This window comes from Podarcis cretensis, assembly GCF_951804945.1.
Source record: "Podarcis cretensis genome assembly, chromosome: 16".
Lineage (NCBI taxonomy): Eukaryota > Metazoa > Chordata > Lepidosauria > Squamata > Lacertidae > Podarcis > Podarcis cretensis.
Genome location: NC_137186.1, coordinates 10,405,618 through 10,419,126, shown reverse-complemented (window position 1 = coordinate 10,419,126; position 13,509 = coordinate 10,405,618). Strand labels below are relative to the sequence as shown.

Below are 13,509 nucleotides of genomic sequence, written 5' to 3'. Positions count from 1 at the left end.
CATCCAGCTCACGGGCCTGAGGTTCCCTGCCCCCCCCATACGAAATCTCAGCTGCTGCTCCTGCATCCCCAACCCAGCAGCCAAGACTTCCACATCCCACCAGCCACACAGCTCTCCCAGTCCCGCCATCCCGATATCCTAAGTTTCCCCAATGCCCCTTCCGACTCTTCAGTGGGGGTGGAGGAATAGGGAGATACGTCCCGGGGACAGAAAGAAAGGGGGCAGAGTTTCCGAAACAATTTTATCATTTGGCTCAGTCACTGACAATTAATGGCGGGGGGGGACGACCCCAACATATTTAAAATGAAGAAGTCATAAACCAGGAATCGGTGACACCGAGGAAGCGTCTTCATAGAAGACAAAAGCGCAGGCGTCATCATGGCCGTTCTCGCCGAGAACACAAGGTGGGGGGAGGTGGCGGGGGGGGGGGGGCCTGACACAGTCCAGTTTTTTGCTTCCGGGCAGGGGAGAGAGAGAAGCCGAGCTTGACAGAGACATAAAACAGGGGCGGGGGGGGGGGGAGAAGTCGATGCCCCCCCGTTTTTAAAGCAGCTGAGCTTCGAGTGTCACGGACTGCAAAGTGTCTCTCCCCATCTTTGGCATATCAACAGTCCTGGACACAAATATTGCGAGTCCTTTGCTGCGCTGCAGAAGAGATATTTCAGTTTCTCCCCCACTCCCCCCCCCCATTCCATGCCACTTTCCCCAAAAACCAAATCTGAGTCTTTTTGGCGAGCTGGAAAATCCCTGTTCCGACAGCACCGCAGTCACCAGAAACGGTCAACCTGACCTCCGGCAGGAATGTCACCGTGGAGAATCAACTCCTGTAGGGAAGGGAACAAGAGAGATCCTGTTAAGAGGCAGACCAGGGGGGCTCAACTACCAAGCCCTTTCCCCACAACCTGGCTTCAGACCGACCCCCGACCCCGTGACATGACCATTAACCCAAACGCTGCCTTGAAGCATGTGCAGAGTTCCTTCCTCTCCTTATGCGGTCCTCGCTGCAGGATCACATTCACCCGGTGCTATACCAGCTGCACTGGCTCCCGGTGGAGTACAGGATCAGGTTTAAGGTGCTGGTTTTAACCTTTAAAGCCCTATACAGCCTAGGACCCTTGTACCTACGGGACCGCCCACGGTATGTCCCACGGAGGACCTTACGGTCTTCAAATAAAAACATCCTGAAGGTCCCAGGCAACAGAGAGGTTAGGCTGGCCTCAAGCAGAGCCAGGGCTTTTTAGGCTGTAGCTCCAATCTGGTGGAACGCTCTGTCACAAGAGACTAGGGCCCTGCGGGATTTGACATCTTTCCGCAGGGCCTGCAAGACAGAGCTGTTCCACCAGGCCTTTGGTCAGGGTGCAGCCTGTCTCCCTCCTTTGGCAATCTTTACAGAACTTAAGCTTATGGTTGCCATCAATCTGATTTTAATTAATTTTTATAATGAAATGTTTTTAGAATGTTGCACTGTTTTATTGTTGTTAGCTGCCCTGAGCCCGGCTCCGGCTGGGGAGGGCGGGATATAAATAAAATTATTAATTATTATTATTATTATTATTATTATTATTATTATTATTATTATTACTGAGGAATGTACAGACATTAAGAAGGCTGGGTCAGACCATTCCTTCTGTTGCCTGGGAGATAGACTGCGTCTGAACATGGGTGCTCTGTTTAGCTCCCCACATTAGCACACGACCAGAGATTTGCCCCCTCAAATTCAATTTATCTGACTGTCACCAGCAGGTTGACAAAAATATGATTGCTTCCTTACACCAAGAGTCTATCTAGCTCCATACTGTCTACACTGACTGGCAGCGGCTCTCCGGGTTTCCGGGCAGGGGCCAATTCTCAGCCTCACCTGGGGACTGACCCGGGGACCTTCAGCATTCAAAGCAGCTGCTCTGTCCCTGAGCTGCGGCCGATACACAGACACTACCCATGTTTTTAGTGCCCTTTGCTGACACGAATGGTCACGCCTCCTCCCGGTCTTTCATATTGGCTTCTGACATTTTCATGGTTCGGTTATTTGATTTTGAACCGCCTCCGCAGATTATGTGATTTGTTCTGTAATTTTCTGCCTTGTCCCTTCCCTCCTAATGTCCTGTTGCCAGTAGCTCAGCAGTTCTGCGGCTGTTTGTTGTCCACTTGTTTTAATCTTGCTTTATCTCCCCCCACCCCACCTACCCACTGGCTATTTCCAAGGTTCAGAGGTTAGCGCTGGTCCCTACACACAGTCAAAACAGCACCGTCGAACAAGAAGAGGGAGAGATTGCCAAGAGGCATGGGGTGGAACCTCAGTCCTTGCAGGTACAGTGGTACCTCAGGTTAAGTACTTAATTCGTTCCGGAGGTCCATACTTAACCTGAAACTGTTCTTAACCTGAAGCACCACTTTAGCTAATGGGGCCCTCCTGCTCCTGCAGCCCCGCCAGAGCACGATTTCTGTTTTCATCCTGAAGCATAGTACTTAACCTGAAGCATTATTTCTGGCTTAGCAGAGTCTGTAAGCTGAAGCGTATGTAAGCTGAAGCGTATGTAACCTGAGGTACCACTGTATACCCAAAAAATATTTAGGGAGGGAAAAGCCCCCAGGGCAGAGGAGAATCGACCCGTGAAGCCATTCCCCCAAAATCCTTATATCCCTGCCCGATCATGGAGGTCTTTGAGGAGCCTCTATTAGCAGGCCTCTATGGCTCATATGCACAGTTTGCATCCATCAGGAGCTGAGCGTTCCATATTGTGGACCCTAGTTCTATGGAACTCCCTCCCGGCCCAGATCAGACAGGCCTCCTTCCCCGGTTGACCTTCCTGAAGCCTCTTTAATTTCAAAAAACAAAACAAAACCCAGCAAGCATTTTAACCGAATTCTGATCTTACAGTTTTAAGCTGCCTTTTGGATAAATGTTTATCGTGTTGTTGAGTTACCTGTGCGCCACCCTAAGGCAGTTGCAGTTAAGCTGTATCTAAACAGTCGAAATAAACGAGTTAAATGTCCAAATGTGCAAGAGATGTCGGACAGTTGAGCAGGCCAACTCCAGAAGCGGCAAGCTCGCTGTGACAGGCTGGGATTCAGACTCAGAGGCTGAACCTGAGGAATCCCAGCCTGCACAGGAGTCCCCCCCTCCAGAACCTGCTGAGCCGGGGCTGGGGCTGAGCCTGAAGGGTCCTCACCTGTGCTGGATCCTCAGGTGCAGACACCAGCTGAGTCTGCTCTGGCTCCGGAGGTGATGGAGGACCCATTGCCTGCAGGTGCTCCACTCTCAGCCCTGTCAGGGGAAGCTGAGTTTGCCTCTGGGTCCGGTAACCCTCCATCCTCTCCTGAGCTGCAGAGGCTCAGGGCAGAGAGGCGGACGGAACTAAGTTCCCGCAGGAGGAGTGCTCACCTCCAGGCCAGGAGAGGCGAGTCACCTGTGGACCGGGGCTGCCCTATGCCTCGGGGCAGATAAAAGCCGGCCAGCCCCAGTCCCAGGTTGCGGGAGCAACATTGTTGGTAGCCTGTTCCTGCCCTGCTCTTCTGCCAGAGTTCCTGACCTCACCCGACTCCCTGCTTTGGACCCCGCCTTGCCTTTGACAGACAACCTCCATACCGGACCCCTGACCTCGGACTGGACTTGGACCTTGCCTCTCGGTTAGCCCCCGAGACCAGCACACTCGTCTTCCCTGGATTTATTTAAGCAGAGGGTGGGTGGACGGCCGTCAAGGATGTTGAACGTTGTGAGATCCCTGCGCCAAGCATGAGGTCAGGAGAGATGGCCTCTCAAGACCTCCAAATTCTGAAATCCTACTCTTTTTGTTCACCTCTTAAGGAACTCTGTACAGTCATACCTCGGGTTATAGGCGCGATTTTGGGTTGCATACCGCGCCAAACCTGGAAGTACCGGAACGGGTTACTTCCAGGTTTCGGCGCTTGCGCATGCGCAGAAGTGCTAAATCGTGCTTTGCGCATAAGTGCCAAATCGCAACCCGCGCAGACGCAGCGCATTGTGAACATGCTTCCCACAAAGATCACGTTCGCAACCTGTGTCCACTTGTATATCAAGGACAGGCAACCTGTGGCCCGCCCAGAGATTGCTGGACTCCAACTCCCATCAGCCCCAGCCAGCATGGCCATCGGTCAAGGATGGTGGACTGCCCAGCTCAATACTGTCTGCTCTGACCGGCAGAAACCCTCCAGGGTTTCAGGCAGGTCTCTCTACCTAGAAACCCTGCAAAGCAAATGCACTGAGCTACCTCAGTTCTTCCAGAAAAAAAGTAAGATTCCAGTCCTCATGGTTCCAATTCAAGTGTGGGGAACATTTGGCACACCCCGAGGTTGCTGGGTTCCCAACATCCCTGCCGACTGGTTATGCTGGAACTGCTGGGAGTCAGAGTCCAGCATCCTCTGGGAAGGCTGCAGGATCTCCCATCCATGCTGTAGCTGTAACCTACATTGTAGATCCTGCATTAATGAGGGGGCCAGAGTCAATATCCTTCATGGTCCTACTGTTATGGCTTTATTTAAACTCTTATTTCTTTAGATGATTTCTCTCCTACCCTTCCTCCCAAAGGAGCCCAGGGCGGTAAGCAGCAAGGGATAAAACAAAACAAAACAAAAACATTGCAAACAATTCCAATACAGATGCAGGCTAGGATCTTTATAAAGTGGTACCTCAGGTTACATACGCTGCAGGTTACATACGTTTCAGGTTACAGACTCCGCTAAGCCAGAAATAGTGCTTCAGGTTAATAACTTTGCTTCAGGATGAGAACAGAAATTGTGCTCTGGCGGCACGGCAGCAGCAGGAGGCCCCATTAGCTAAAGTGGTGCTTCAGAACAGTTTCAGGTTAAGAACGGACCTCCGGAACGAATTAAGTACTTAACCCGAGGTACCACTGTATCTGTAACAAGAAAGTCTTCAGAAGGTGCCGATAAGACAACAGTGCCTAATATTCACTGGGAGGGAATTCCAGAGTTGGGGAAAGACCTCCTAATAAGATGATATCTACAGGCGGCCTTCACTTGGAAAGCACAGTGATCCATTGATTACCGTATTTTTCGCTCTATAACACGCACCTGACCATAACACGCACATCGTTTTTAGAGGAGGAAAACAAGGGAAAAAACATTCTGAATGAAACAGTGGATGTATCATTTTTGTGCTTCATGCTGTGGCCACAGACATGTGATCTGATGGTGAATTTGGGGTGACCCAATGCAAAAATCCTGAGAATCCCTGTGGATCCATGCTTTGTAACCACGTTTTTACACCATTGCAGCCCCAGGCAACGGTGGGTGCGTGATTTGGGGGGGGCAGGCTGTAGCCATGGACATGCTATGTGCTCTGATGGTGAATTTGGGCTGACCGAATGCAAAGATCCTGAGGATCCATGTGGATCCATGTTTTGTAACCACGTTTTTACACCATTGCAGCCCCAGGCAACAGTGGGTGCGTGATTTTGGGAGGGCAGGCTGTAGCCATGGACATGCTATGTGCTCTGATGGTGAATTTGGGCTGACCCAATGCAAAGATCCTGAGGATCCATGTAGATCCATGCTTTTTAACCACGTTTTTGCACCATTGCAGCCCCAGGCAACAGTGGGTGCGTGATTTTTGGGGGGCAGGCTGTAGCCATGGACATGCTATGTGATCTGATGGTGAATTTGGGCTGACCCAATGCAAAGATCCTTAGGATCCATGTGGATCCATGCTTTTTAACCACATTTTTGCACCATTGCAGCCCCAGGCAACAGTGGGTGCGTGATTTTTGGGGGGCAGGCTGTAGCCATGGACATGCTATGTGATCTGATGGTGAATTTGGGCTGACCCAATGCAAAGATCCTGAGGATCCATGTGGATCCATGCTTTTTAACCACATTTTAAGTGGGGAGGGAAGGAAAAACACAGAAGGGACAAGGAGCAGGAGAGGGGTGTGCAAAGAAGCAGCTGGCTAAGAATGCAGGAGAGGGGTAGGGAGGAAAGGAAGGCAAAAGTTTTCCCTCACCTACCCACCCAAGCCAGCCAGCTAGCGCTCTCTCTCTCTCTCCCCCTTCTGCATGTTTTCAGCTTTCCCCTCTGCTTGCCTGGAGGGGAGGGGCTTTCTCTGCTCTTTGTTCCGTTTGAGCAAACACAGCAAGGAAACAGAGGTGGGTGGGCAGTAAGACCCTGAGGCAGAATGCCGGAAAGCAGCCGCTTCCTCTTTCAGGTTTCCCTTCTAGGAGACGCGCAATTTGATTTTTGCCTGCTTTTTTTGCCTCCCCTTGCACTATTTGGCTCCAGGGACCACACATTCGCTCAACAACACGCACAGACATTTCTCCTTCCTTTTTAGGAGAAAAAATCTGCGTGTTATAGAAGGAAAAATACGGTATATAAGGGGCAAGATGATCTTTCAGACATCCTGGTCCCATGCTGTAGATGGCTTTCTGCACCAGAACCAGCACATTGAATTTAGCCTCATCACCAATTTGCAGCCAGGGCGATTCTTTCAACAGTGGGGTAATGCATTGCTGGTATCCTTTCCCAGGGAGCAGTTGAGCTGACGCATATTGCACCAGTTGCAGCTTCTGGACCAACATCAAGGGCAGCCCCAGATAGAGAGCATTGTAGTAGTCTAGCCAAAAGGTTTTCCCCCTTGGCCCACCACCACCTTGCCTGCTCCAAGCCTTACCTCCAGGCCAAAGGTCTTCTTCTTGCTTCAGTGGATCCAAACGGAGAAGGGGGTGGGCATACTGAGACTTATGGGGGTGTCCTGCCCCCTTTTGGCTGGGTTGACGCAGCATCTGGGAATTCAGCTCATCTCTGAGGAGCAAGGGATCCGGCTGTGAAGGAGGCCCACCAGTACATCGCCTCTGAGTTCTAAAGTGCCAAGTGAGGAATCCAGCATCCTTGCGAGTGGGGGACGAGGAGGACCAAGCACCGCCCTCGCTCCTCACCCCGGCCTGGAGCCTCTTAAGAGTCCCCGGCCCTGGGGGCGGGGGTGGGGTCAGAGCCACAGGAAGGGTAAGAGAGCCAGCCCCAAGCAGGCCCCGCTGGACCAGGAAGGGGCAGAGCTACGTCCGGGGGCTACAGCGGCATCTGTGTGGGGAGGACAGAGGAAAAAAACGGGCAGGTGTTGTTGTTGTTGTTGTTGTGTGTTATGACCATTTGACTGGGTTGCCTCAACCACTCTTGGCAGCTCCCAGCAAAATATTAAGAACACAATAAGGCATCAAACATTAAAAACTTCCCTATACAGAGTTCCCTTGAAATGGCTTCTAAAAGTCAGATACAGTGGAACCTCAGTTGTCAAACGTAATCCGTTCCGGAAGACCGTTCGACTTCTGAAATGTTCAACCGAGGCGCAATTGCCGGTTGGCAGATTCCTTTTTTAAAAATGGAGAAATGTGCCTCGGAAGCCGTTTGACTTCCGAGGTGCGTTCGAAAATGGAAGCATTCACTTCAGGGTTGTTGGCGTTTGGGTTCTGAAATGTTCGGCTTCCGAAACGTTTGACAACCAAAGTTCCACTGTAGTTTTTTATTTCCTTGGCATCTGATGAGACGGTGTTCCACAGGGTGGGCGCCACCACCGAGAAGGCCCTCTGCCTGGTTCCCCGTGGCTTCACTTTTCACAGTGAAGGAACTGCCAGAAGGCCCTTGGCTGGATGATGGGAGGTACCAGTAGGTACCAAATAGGCAGAGATGTGGAGAACCTTCGGCCCAACCAACGGCCCAGCCAATCAGGGACCATATTAAATGCACTTACAAAGGTATAAAGCGGGAACTCATGAATCCCCAGATGTTTTCAGATCCAACTCCCACCATCCCCAGCTGCAATTGCCTGATGGTCAGGGGTGATGTGAGTCACTCGCTACCCCTTATCCCTGCAATTCCACCCTCAAAAGTCCTGCCTAGTTCTAATTTCCTTTTCCTTTCTCCCCCCGTTTTCTTAAAACTGAACTCTAATAACAAACAGGTTTCAAGAAATGAAGAAACATTAGTTGTTTAAAAAAAGGTACACTGTCACAATTGCCAATAAAAAAGCATAGCATACAGCAGTGTGATTTACTGCGTCAATAATAACACATGCCAAGAGGAAAAGGGTGTGCGGCCTATAATTGCAAAAGGCTCCGTGGTCTGAATCAAAACAGGTACATGTTTTTATTTCAAAAAGGGAGATAAAGAATAACTTCAGACAGCGGTAGATCGAGACAATCGCATAGACCTGTGGGTACCTGGAGCCTTGGTGATTGTATATAAAATAAAATTGGATCAAATGCCAAGGAGGCCATCTCAAGCCTTTTTGGCCCCTGAAAACCTCCAGCTTGTGCAATATTTTATTTTCCAAAAAGGTGATTTGCCAAATCTTGGAATATTTGGTGCTAATCTTCTATCTATCTATCTATCCATCCATCCATCCATCCATCCATCCATCCATCCATCCATCCATCCATCTATCTATCTATCTATCTATCTATCTATCTATCTATCTATCTATCTATCTTGGAATATTTGGTGCTAATCTTCTCTTTCTCTCTCTCTCTCTCTCTCTCTCTCTCTCTCTCTCTCTCTCTCTCTCTCTCTCTCCTCCCTCCCTCCCTCCCTCCCTCCCCCCTCCCAATCTTCCCCACCACCCTCCTTCCTCAAAACTGTCTTCCGCGTCTGTAAACTCTTTGGCAGAACACCTGAGTGGGTTGCCAACTTTCCTGTAAGTTTTAACAACACCTATTAACACCAGCTTGAGACACGCCGCACACACTCTTAGCCTGAGGGGATAAGTTCCCGCTCTGTGTTCGAGGTGTGGTGTAAAAGTCAAGAGTGTTTGTCTAGGACCTCGGAGGCCAGGGTTCAAATCCCCAACCAACCATGCTTGCCTCTCAGCCTAACCTACCTCACAGGGCTGTTGTGAGGATAAAATGGGGAAGGGGAAGATTCATAAATATGCCACCTTGAGCTCCTTGGGGGAAAAGGTGAGATATAAATGAAACAAATAATAATACATAAAAGCTTCGCTGGCCAGTTGGGAGCTACCACTATTTTGCTCAAGGCACAGGAGCGGTCAGGCTGGTTTTTAAGGGTCAGTTGGCAACCTTTTTGCTGTCATTGCAGACTGGATTGAAGCCTAAGAATGCATCAGCTAGATCTACTCAGTCAGTGTACATTTCGGCTGCCTTCCTATCACCTCCTCTGTCTTTGTCAAGGACACAGAAATGTGTGATTGTAAGCTCCTTGAGGAAGAGAACTGTCCTGTTTGTCATATTCCTCAGTAAAGCACAAGGCACACTGAGGATGCCTTTTTAAAATCATGCACTTCCCCCCCCCCACCCCTGTGCTTTAAATGCAACAAACCGCCTTGCTGCCACCCCCTTGCCCGAGCCCCACTCACCCTCGGAGCTGCCTCTCCCACGTGGTTGAGATTTGGGACCCTCCGTCACAGGCTCTACGGCTAGAATAAAAACGAACGGGTCAGTTCAGAAGGCGCAGACAGGACCAAGCTTCCTCTCCCGGTCCTTGACGAGTTTCCCCCTCGATATATATACATTTAAGGAAAGCAGATCTAGCTAAAGTGGAACACCCATTATCTAAATCAGGGGCAGGGAAACCTGCAGATATAGGGCCACATTCTGTTCTGGACAAGCTTCCGGGGGCCGCACACCAGTAGTGGGCAGGGCCACAGGGAAAAGGAGGCGGGGGCAATAAATGCAAATTTTTACCTTGGTACACTAGACTAGTTTCTACACACAGAGATCAAGGGCATTTTCCAGCCAGGCAAAAACATTCAGGGAGGGTTGGGCCAGTGAAGGGGTGTGGCTTAGGGAGAGTCTTAGGGGCCAGAGAGTGAGGTCTTGAGGGCCACATTTGGCTTGAGGTTTTCCTATCCCTGATCTCCAGGTTGGCTTTTCAGAATTTTCTCCTGGTCCTTATTGGAGAAGCGATTGCTGAACAATTCAGGTGTCATAGGTCAGTTAATTTCTCTGTCTGGATTATTTACTTGGTTCTCTGTACCCGGGGGGGGGGGCGGCGGCGGCGGCAGGGGAATCCCTGCTGATGAACAAGTCGGACAGACAATAGATGGACTCACTGGTTGTCTTGCAGCAAACTGAAACCCGCAGTTTCAAGCAGTGTCCGGGACTCTCTGCGGTGGGGATAGCTATGGGGAGGGAAAGGACCCAGAGATAAGAGAGACAGAGTGGGGTTAGAATGCAAGAAAGTCAAACCTCCCAGCACCAAACTACAGCCCCCATAACCCTTTGGGGGGAGCACATGGTTAAACGACGGAACTCGCCCCCACAGAAGGCAATAATGGCCACCAATTTGGATAGTTTTACAAGAGGAATGGACAAATTCACGGAGGAGAAAGCTGTCAATGGTTACTGGCTGCGATGGCTGAGCTCTGCCTCTGCAGTTGGAGGCTTCTGAATACCATTTGCTGGAAACCACAAGATGCGAGAGGGCTCCTGTGTTCAAATCCTGCTTGCAGGTTCCCCAGAGGCATCTTGTTGGACAGGATGCTGGCCTAAATGGACCATTGGCCTGATCCAGCTCAAGGAAGGGAACAAGGTGTCGCTGCCCCCCCTCCATTTAATCTTTGCAAAAACCCAGTGAGGCAGAGAGAGAGAAATGACCTCAGAGCCACTCAATGAGTTTGTGACCAAATGGAAGTTTGAACCCAGGTCTCCCAGGCCCCAGTCCGGCCCTCTAACCACTATACCACATAGGCGGTCAAGGGCAGGTTTAGGGCTCAGTCACAGATGCCATAGCAACGAATGGGTGAGGTTAAATTCACAGATTATCAGAAAGAGTTCAGAGGAGCACCCAAAGCTTAGCCACTGTCCAAACAGGGCTATTATTTCTGAATACTTGTGTCACCTTGAGCTCCCTGGAGAAAGAGGTGGGATATAAATGCAACAGATAAACACACCATATTTTAAACCCTCTGTGTGGCCTTTGGATCAAGAGCGTGATATAAATTTACTAAATCAAGAAATACATTTGAATACAAATAAATACATTTTTTAAAAAACCTCCCCCCCCCAAAAAAAAAAAACCTTACACACACAGAAATGCTGCTTCACTCTATCTTCTGTTGCAAAACCCAGCCCAAAACTTATAAATTAAAAGTTTGCCGAAATGGCAAAATTAACTACGAAGCTCAGGGACCAAGAAGACAAGATCTTTTAAAAATACAGTTGTAATGGAACGGTATGTATGGATAATTTAGAAAGATTAAAAAATGGGAGAAGTAGTGATATGCAGTTGAAAATAGGATCAATAGGGCCCATGGAAGGGTTTCGAGGCGGGGGGAGCCAGGAGATTCAGAGTAATTTCAACATTTGGATTTGGAATGGGTTTTTATGTACCGTATTATTCGCTCTATAGGACGCACCTGACCAGAGGACGCACCTTGTTTTAGAGGGGGAGAACAAGAAAAAAAAAATCTCCCCCTCTCTGCTCAGCACCCCTTCAGCGAAGCGGCAGGAGAAACGGAGCCCCTTCCATTTCTCCTCCCACTTCACTGAAGGGGCGCTGCGCAGCTCTCCCTCTCTGCTGAAGCCAGGAGAGTCTTGCTCTCCCGGCTTCAGCAAAAGGAACCCGAAGCCTTTGGAGCGCAGCGTGAGGTCCCGCTGCACTCCAAAGGCTTTAGGCGGCTATCGCTGAAGCCTGGAGAGTGAGAGGGGTCGGTGCGCACTGATCCCTCTTGCTCTCCAGGCTTCAGCGAAAGCAACGCGTAGCCTCCGGAGCGCGGAGGGAGTGCCTCCAGAGCGCAGAGGGAGTGCCCCCTCTGCGTTTCAGAGGCTTCGCCTTGCTATCCCTGAAGCCAAGGAGCCTGCATTCGCTCCATAGGACGCACACACATTTCCCCTTAATTTCTGGAAGGGGAAAAGTGCATCCTATATAGAGCGAAAAATACGGTAGATTATTGAAAATCAAATAAAAGTTTGGGGCAGCACTAAATCCCATTCATAACTCTCTCTCAGAGAAAACCTTGTACAATTTGGCCCTCAAGTCGACTCAGAACCTTCCTATGCTTGCCAAAGGCCCAACTCACAGATATAGTAGTAGTCATGGCCCAGCTGAAACTCGAAGCCCAGCGAGAAAGGGGTGAACCTCTGGATTTTCTCCGAGAAGCGGACCGGCCCGTAAGGAGCGTAGGGCCGGTTGCATTCCCAGCGTTTGAAGGCTCCCGGTGTCTCGTAGCAGCCCCGGTAGCCTTCAACGTCCACCATGAGCAAAGTGAAGGATTCCGGGCTCCCCACTGCCAGCGGCTGCTCGTAGTGTGGGCAGTAGATATCCAGGTAATCGTTGATGGAGACCTGGACGGCATAGTCTTCTTCAAGGAATCTGCGAATGGGGAGAAGCAAATCAGTCAGCCGCCAAAGCGATCAGGGGATAGGGAGGAGTTTTCAACCAAAGGGCCGCATTCCCTGCAGGGCAACTTTCTGGGGGCAGTGTGGCAGGACCATGCTCAAAAGCCGAAGGAGCAACGGCGGTAAACCTTTGGGCAGTAGGCTGGTGAGTTGCTACGAACAGACTTGCCCATGCCCCTCTGTTTCCTACATCCTGGCAAGGAAGAGGCATGACCAGGGTTCGAGGACACATTCCAGCCAGGCAAAAGCACTAAAGAGTGGGCAAAACAAAGTCAATGAGAGATGTGGCCTGGGTAGAGTCTTAAGGGCAAGATGGAGAGAATATGTATTTTTTTCTGTGCCCCTTCCTAGATGGGGCACTTTCTGGAAGGAGAAGAAGCCGGATTAAAACGAGCCTGGCATCTAAAAAACAGCAACGACAGCAGAAAAGGGAAAAGGTTGCTTTTGATCAAGTGACCCAGTGTAGTATTGGGTGCAAAAGGAAGATCCCTAAGAATCAGCTTTCTTTAAAAACAAAACAATACCCAACAGCAAGTAAGTTTCTAGTTCTCATGGCCAAAATAGGCCAAAAAGCATGCAGTGAACGGAAGCCAGGGGAGCTGCAGAAGACGGAGAAGATTATCAGAGAGTTCTTTGGAGACACGTCAGAAATTCCATCAGTTGGAGAACACCACGACTCTCCTTTGAGCTAAGACCGGATGCTGAGAACACGAATGCCAAGCCTTTCCTAATCCGCATTGGCATCCAGTTTGCTCCCAGGCCCTTATTTAAGGTGTGGCCGATGACTCCTCAAGTTTCCACATCAAAGGCCAGCAACCTGAACTACAACTCCCACTGCCCCTGACCACTGGGCCATTCTGGCTGTGGGACTGATGGGAGTCAGAGGACAACAACATCTGGCTCAGGCTGCAGAAATCTTGGGTTTGAGTGTTGCATTAGGTCTGCAGCAGGGATGGGAATCTGTCTCTCTCCTGGCGTTGCTGGACTACAACTCCCATCATCCCCCACTGTTGGCCATGCTGGCTGGAGCTGATGGGAGTCTGAGTGCAACAACAACCGGGGGGGGGGCAAGGTTCCCCACTCCTGCTCTAGGCACAGAGGTGCCTCTTAGATTGGGGGCCCAATGGTCAAGGATGATGGGCGTTGTAGTTCAACACTGTTCCCTCCACCCCTGCCTTACCTAAA

At 50.3% G+C, this 13,509-nt stretch overlaps 1 protein-coding gene across 1 annotated transcript in view; it reads right to left on the bottom strand.

The window, feature by feature from the left end:
* Nucleotides 1-227: 227 nt before the first annotated feature.
* The window catches only part of EFNA4 (ephrin A4), a 32,096-nt gene continuing 18,814 nt past the window's right edge, over nucleotides 228-13,509 (bottom strand). Inside the window, exons 2-6 of the mRNA XM_079958484.1 lie at nucleotides 12,006-12,298; nucleotides 10,038-10,106; nucleotides 9,342-9,401; nucleotides 6,648-7,054; nucleotides 228-824 (exon numbers count right to left, since the gene is read on the bottom strand). Coding sequence (XP_079814610.1) covers nucleotides 6,963-7,054; nucleotides 9,342-9,401; nucleotides 10,038-10,106; nucleotides 12,006-12,298 — 514 coding nt within the window. The 3' untranslated portion in view covers nucleotides 228-824; nucleotides 6,648-6,962. The remainder of the gene's footprint in view (nucleotides 825-6,647; nucleotides 7,055-9,341; nucleotides 9,402-10,037; nucleotides 10,107-12,005; nucleotides 12,299-13,509) is intronic.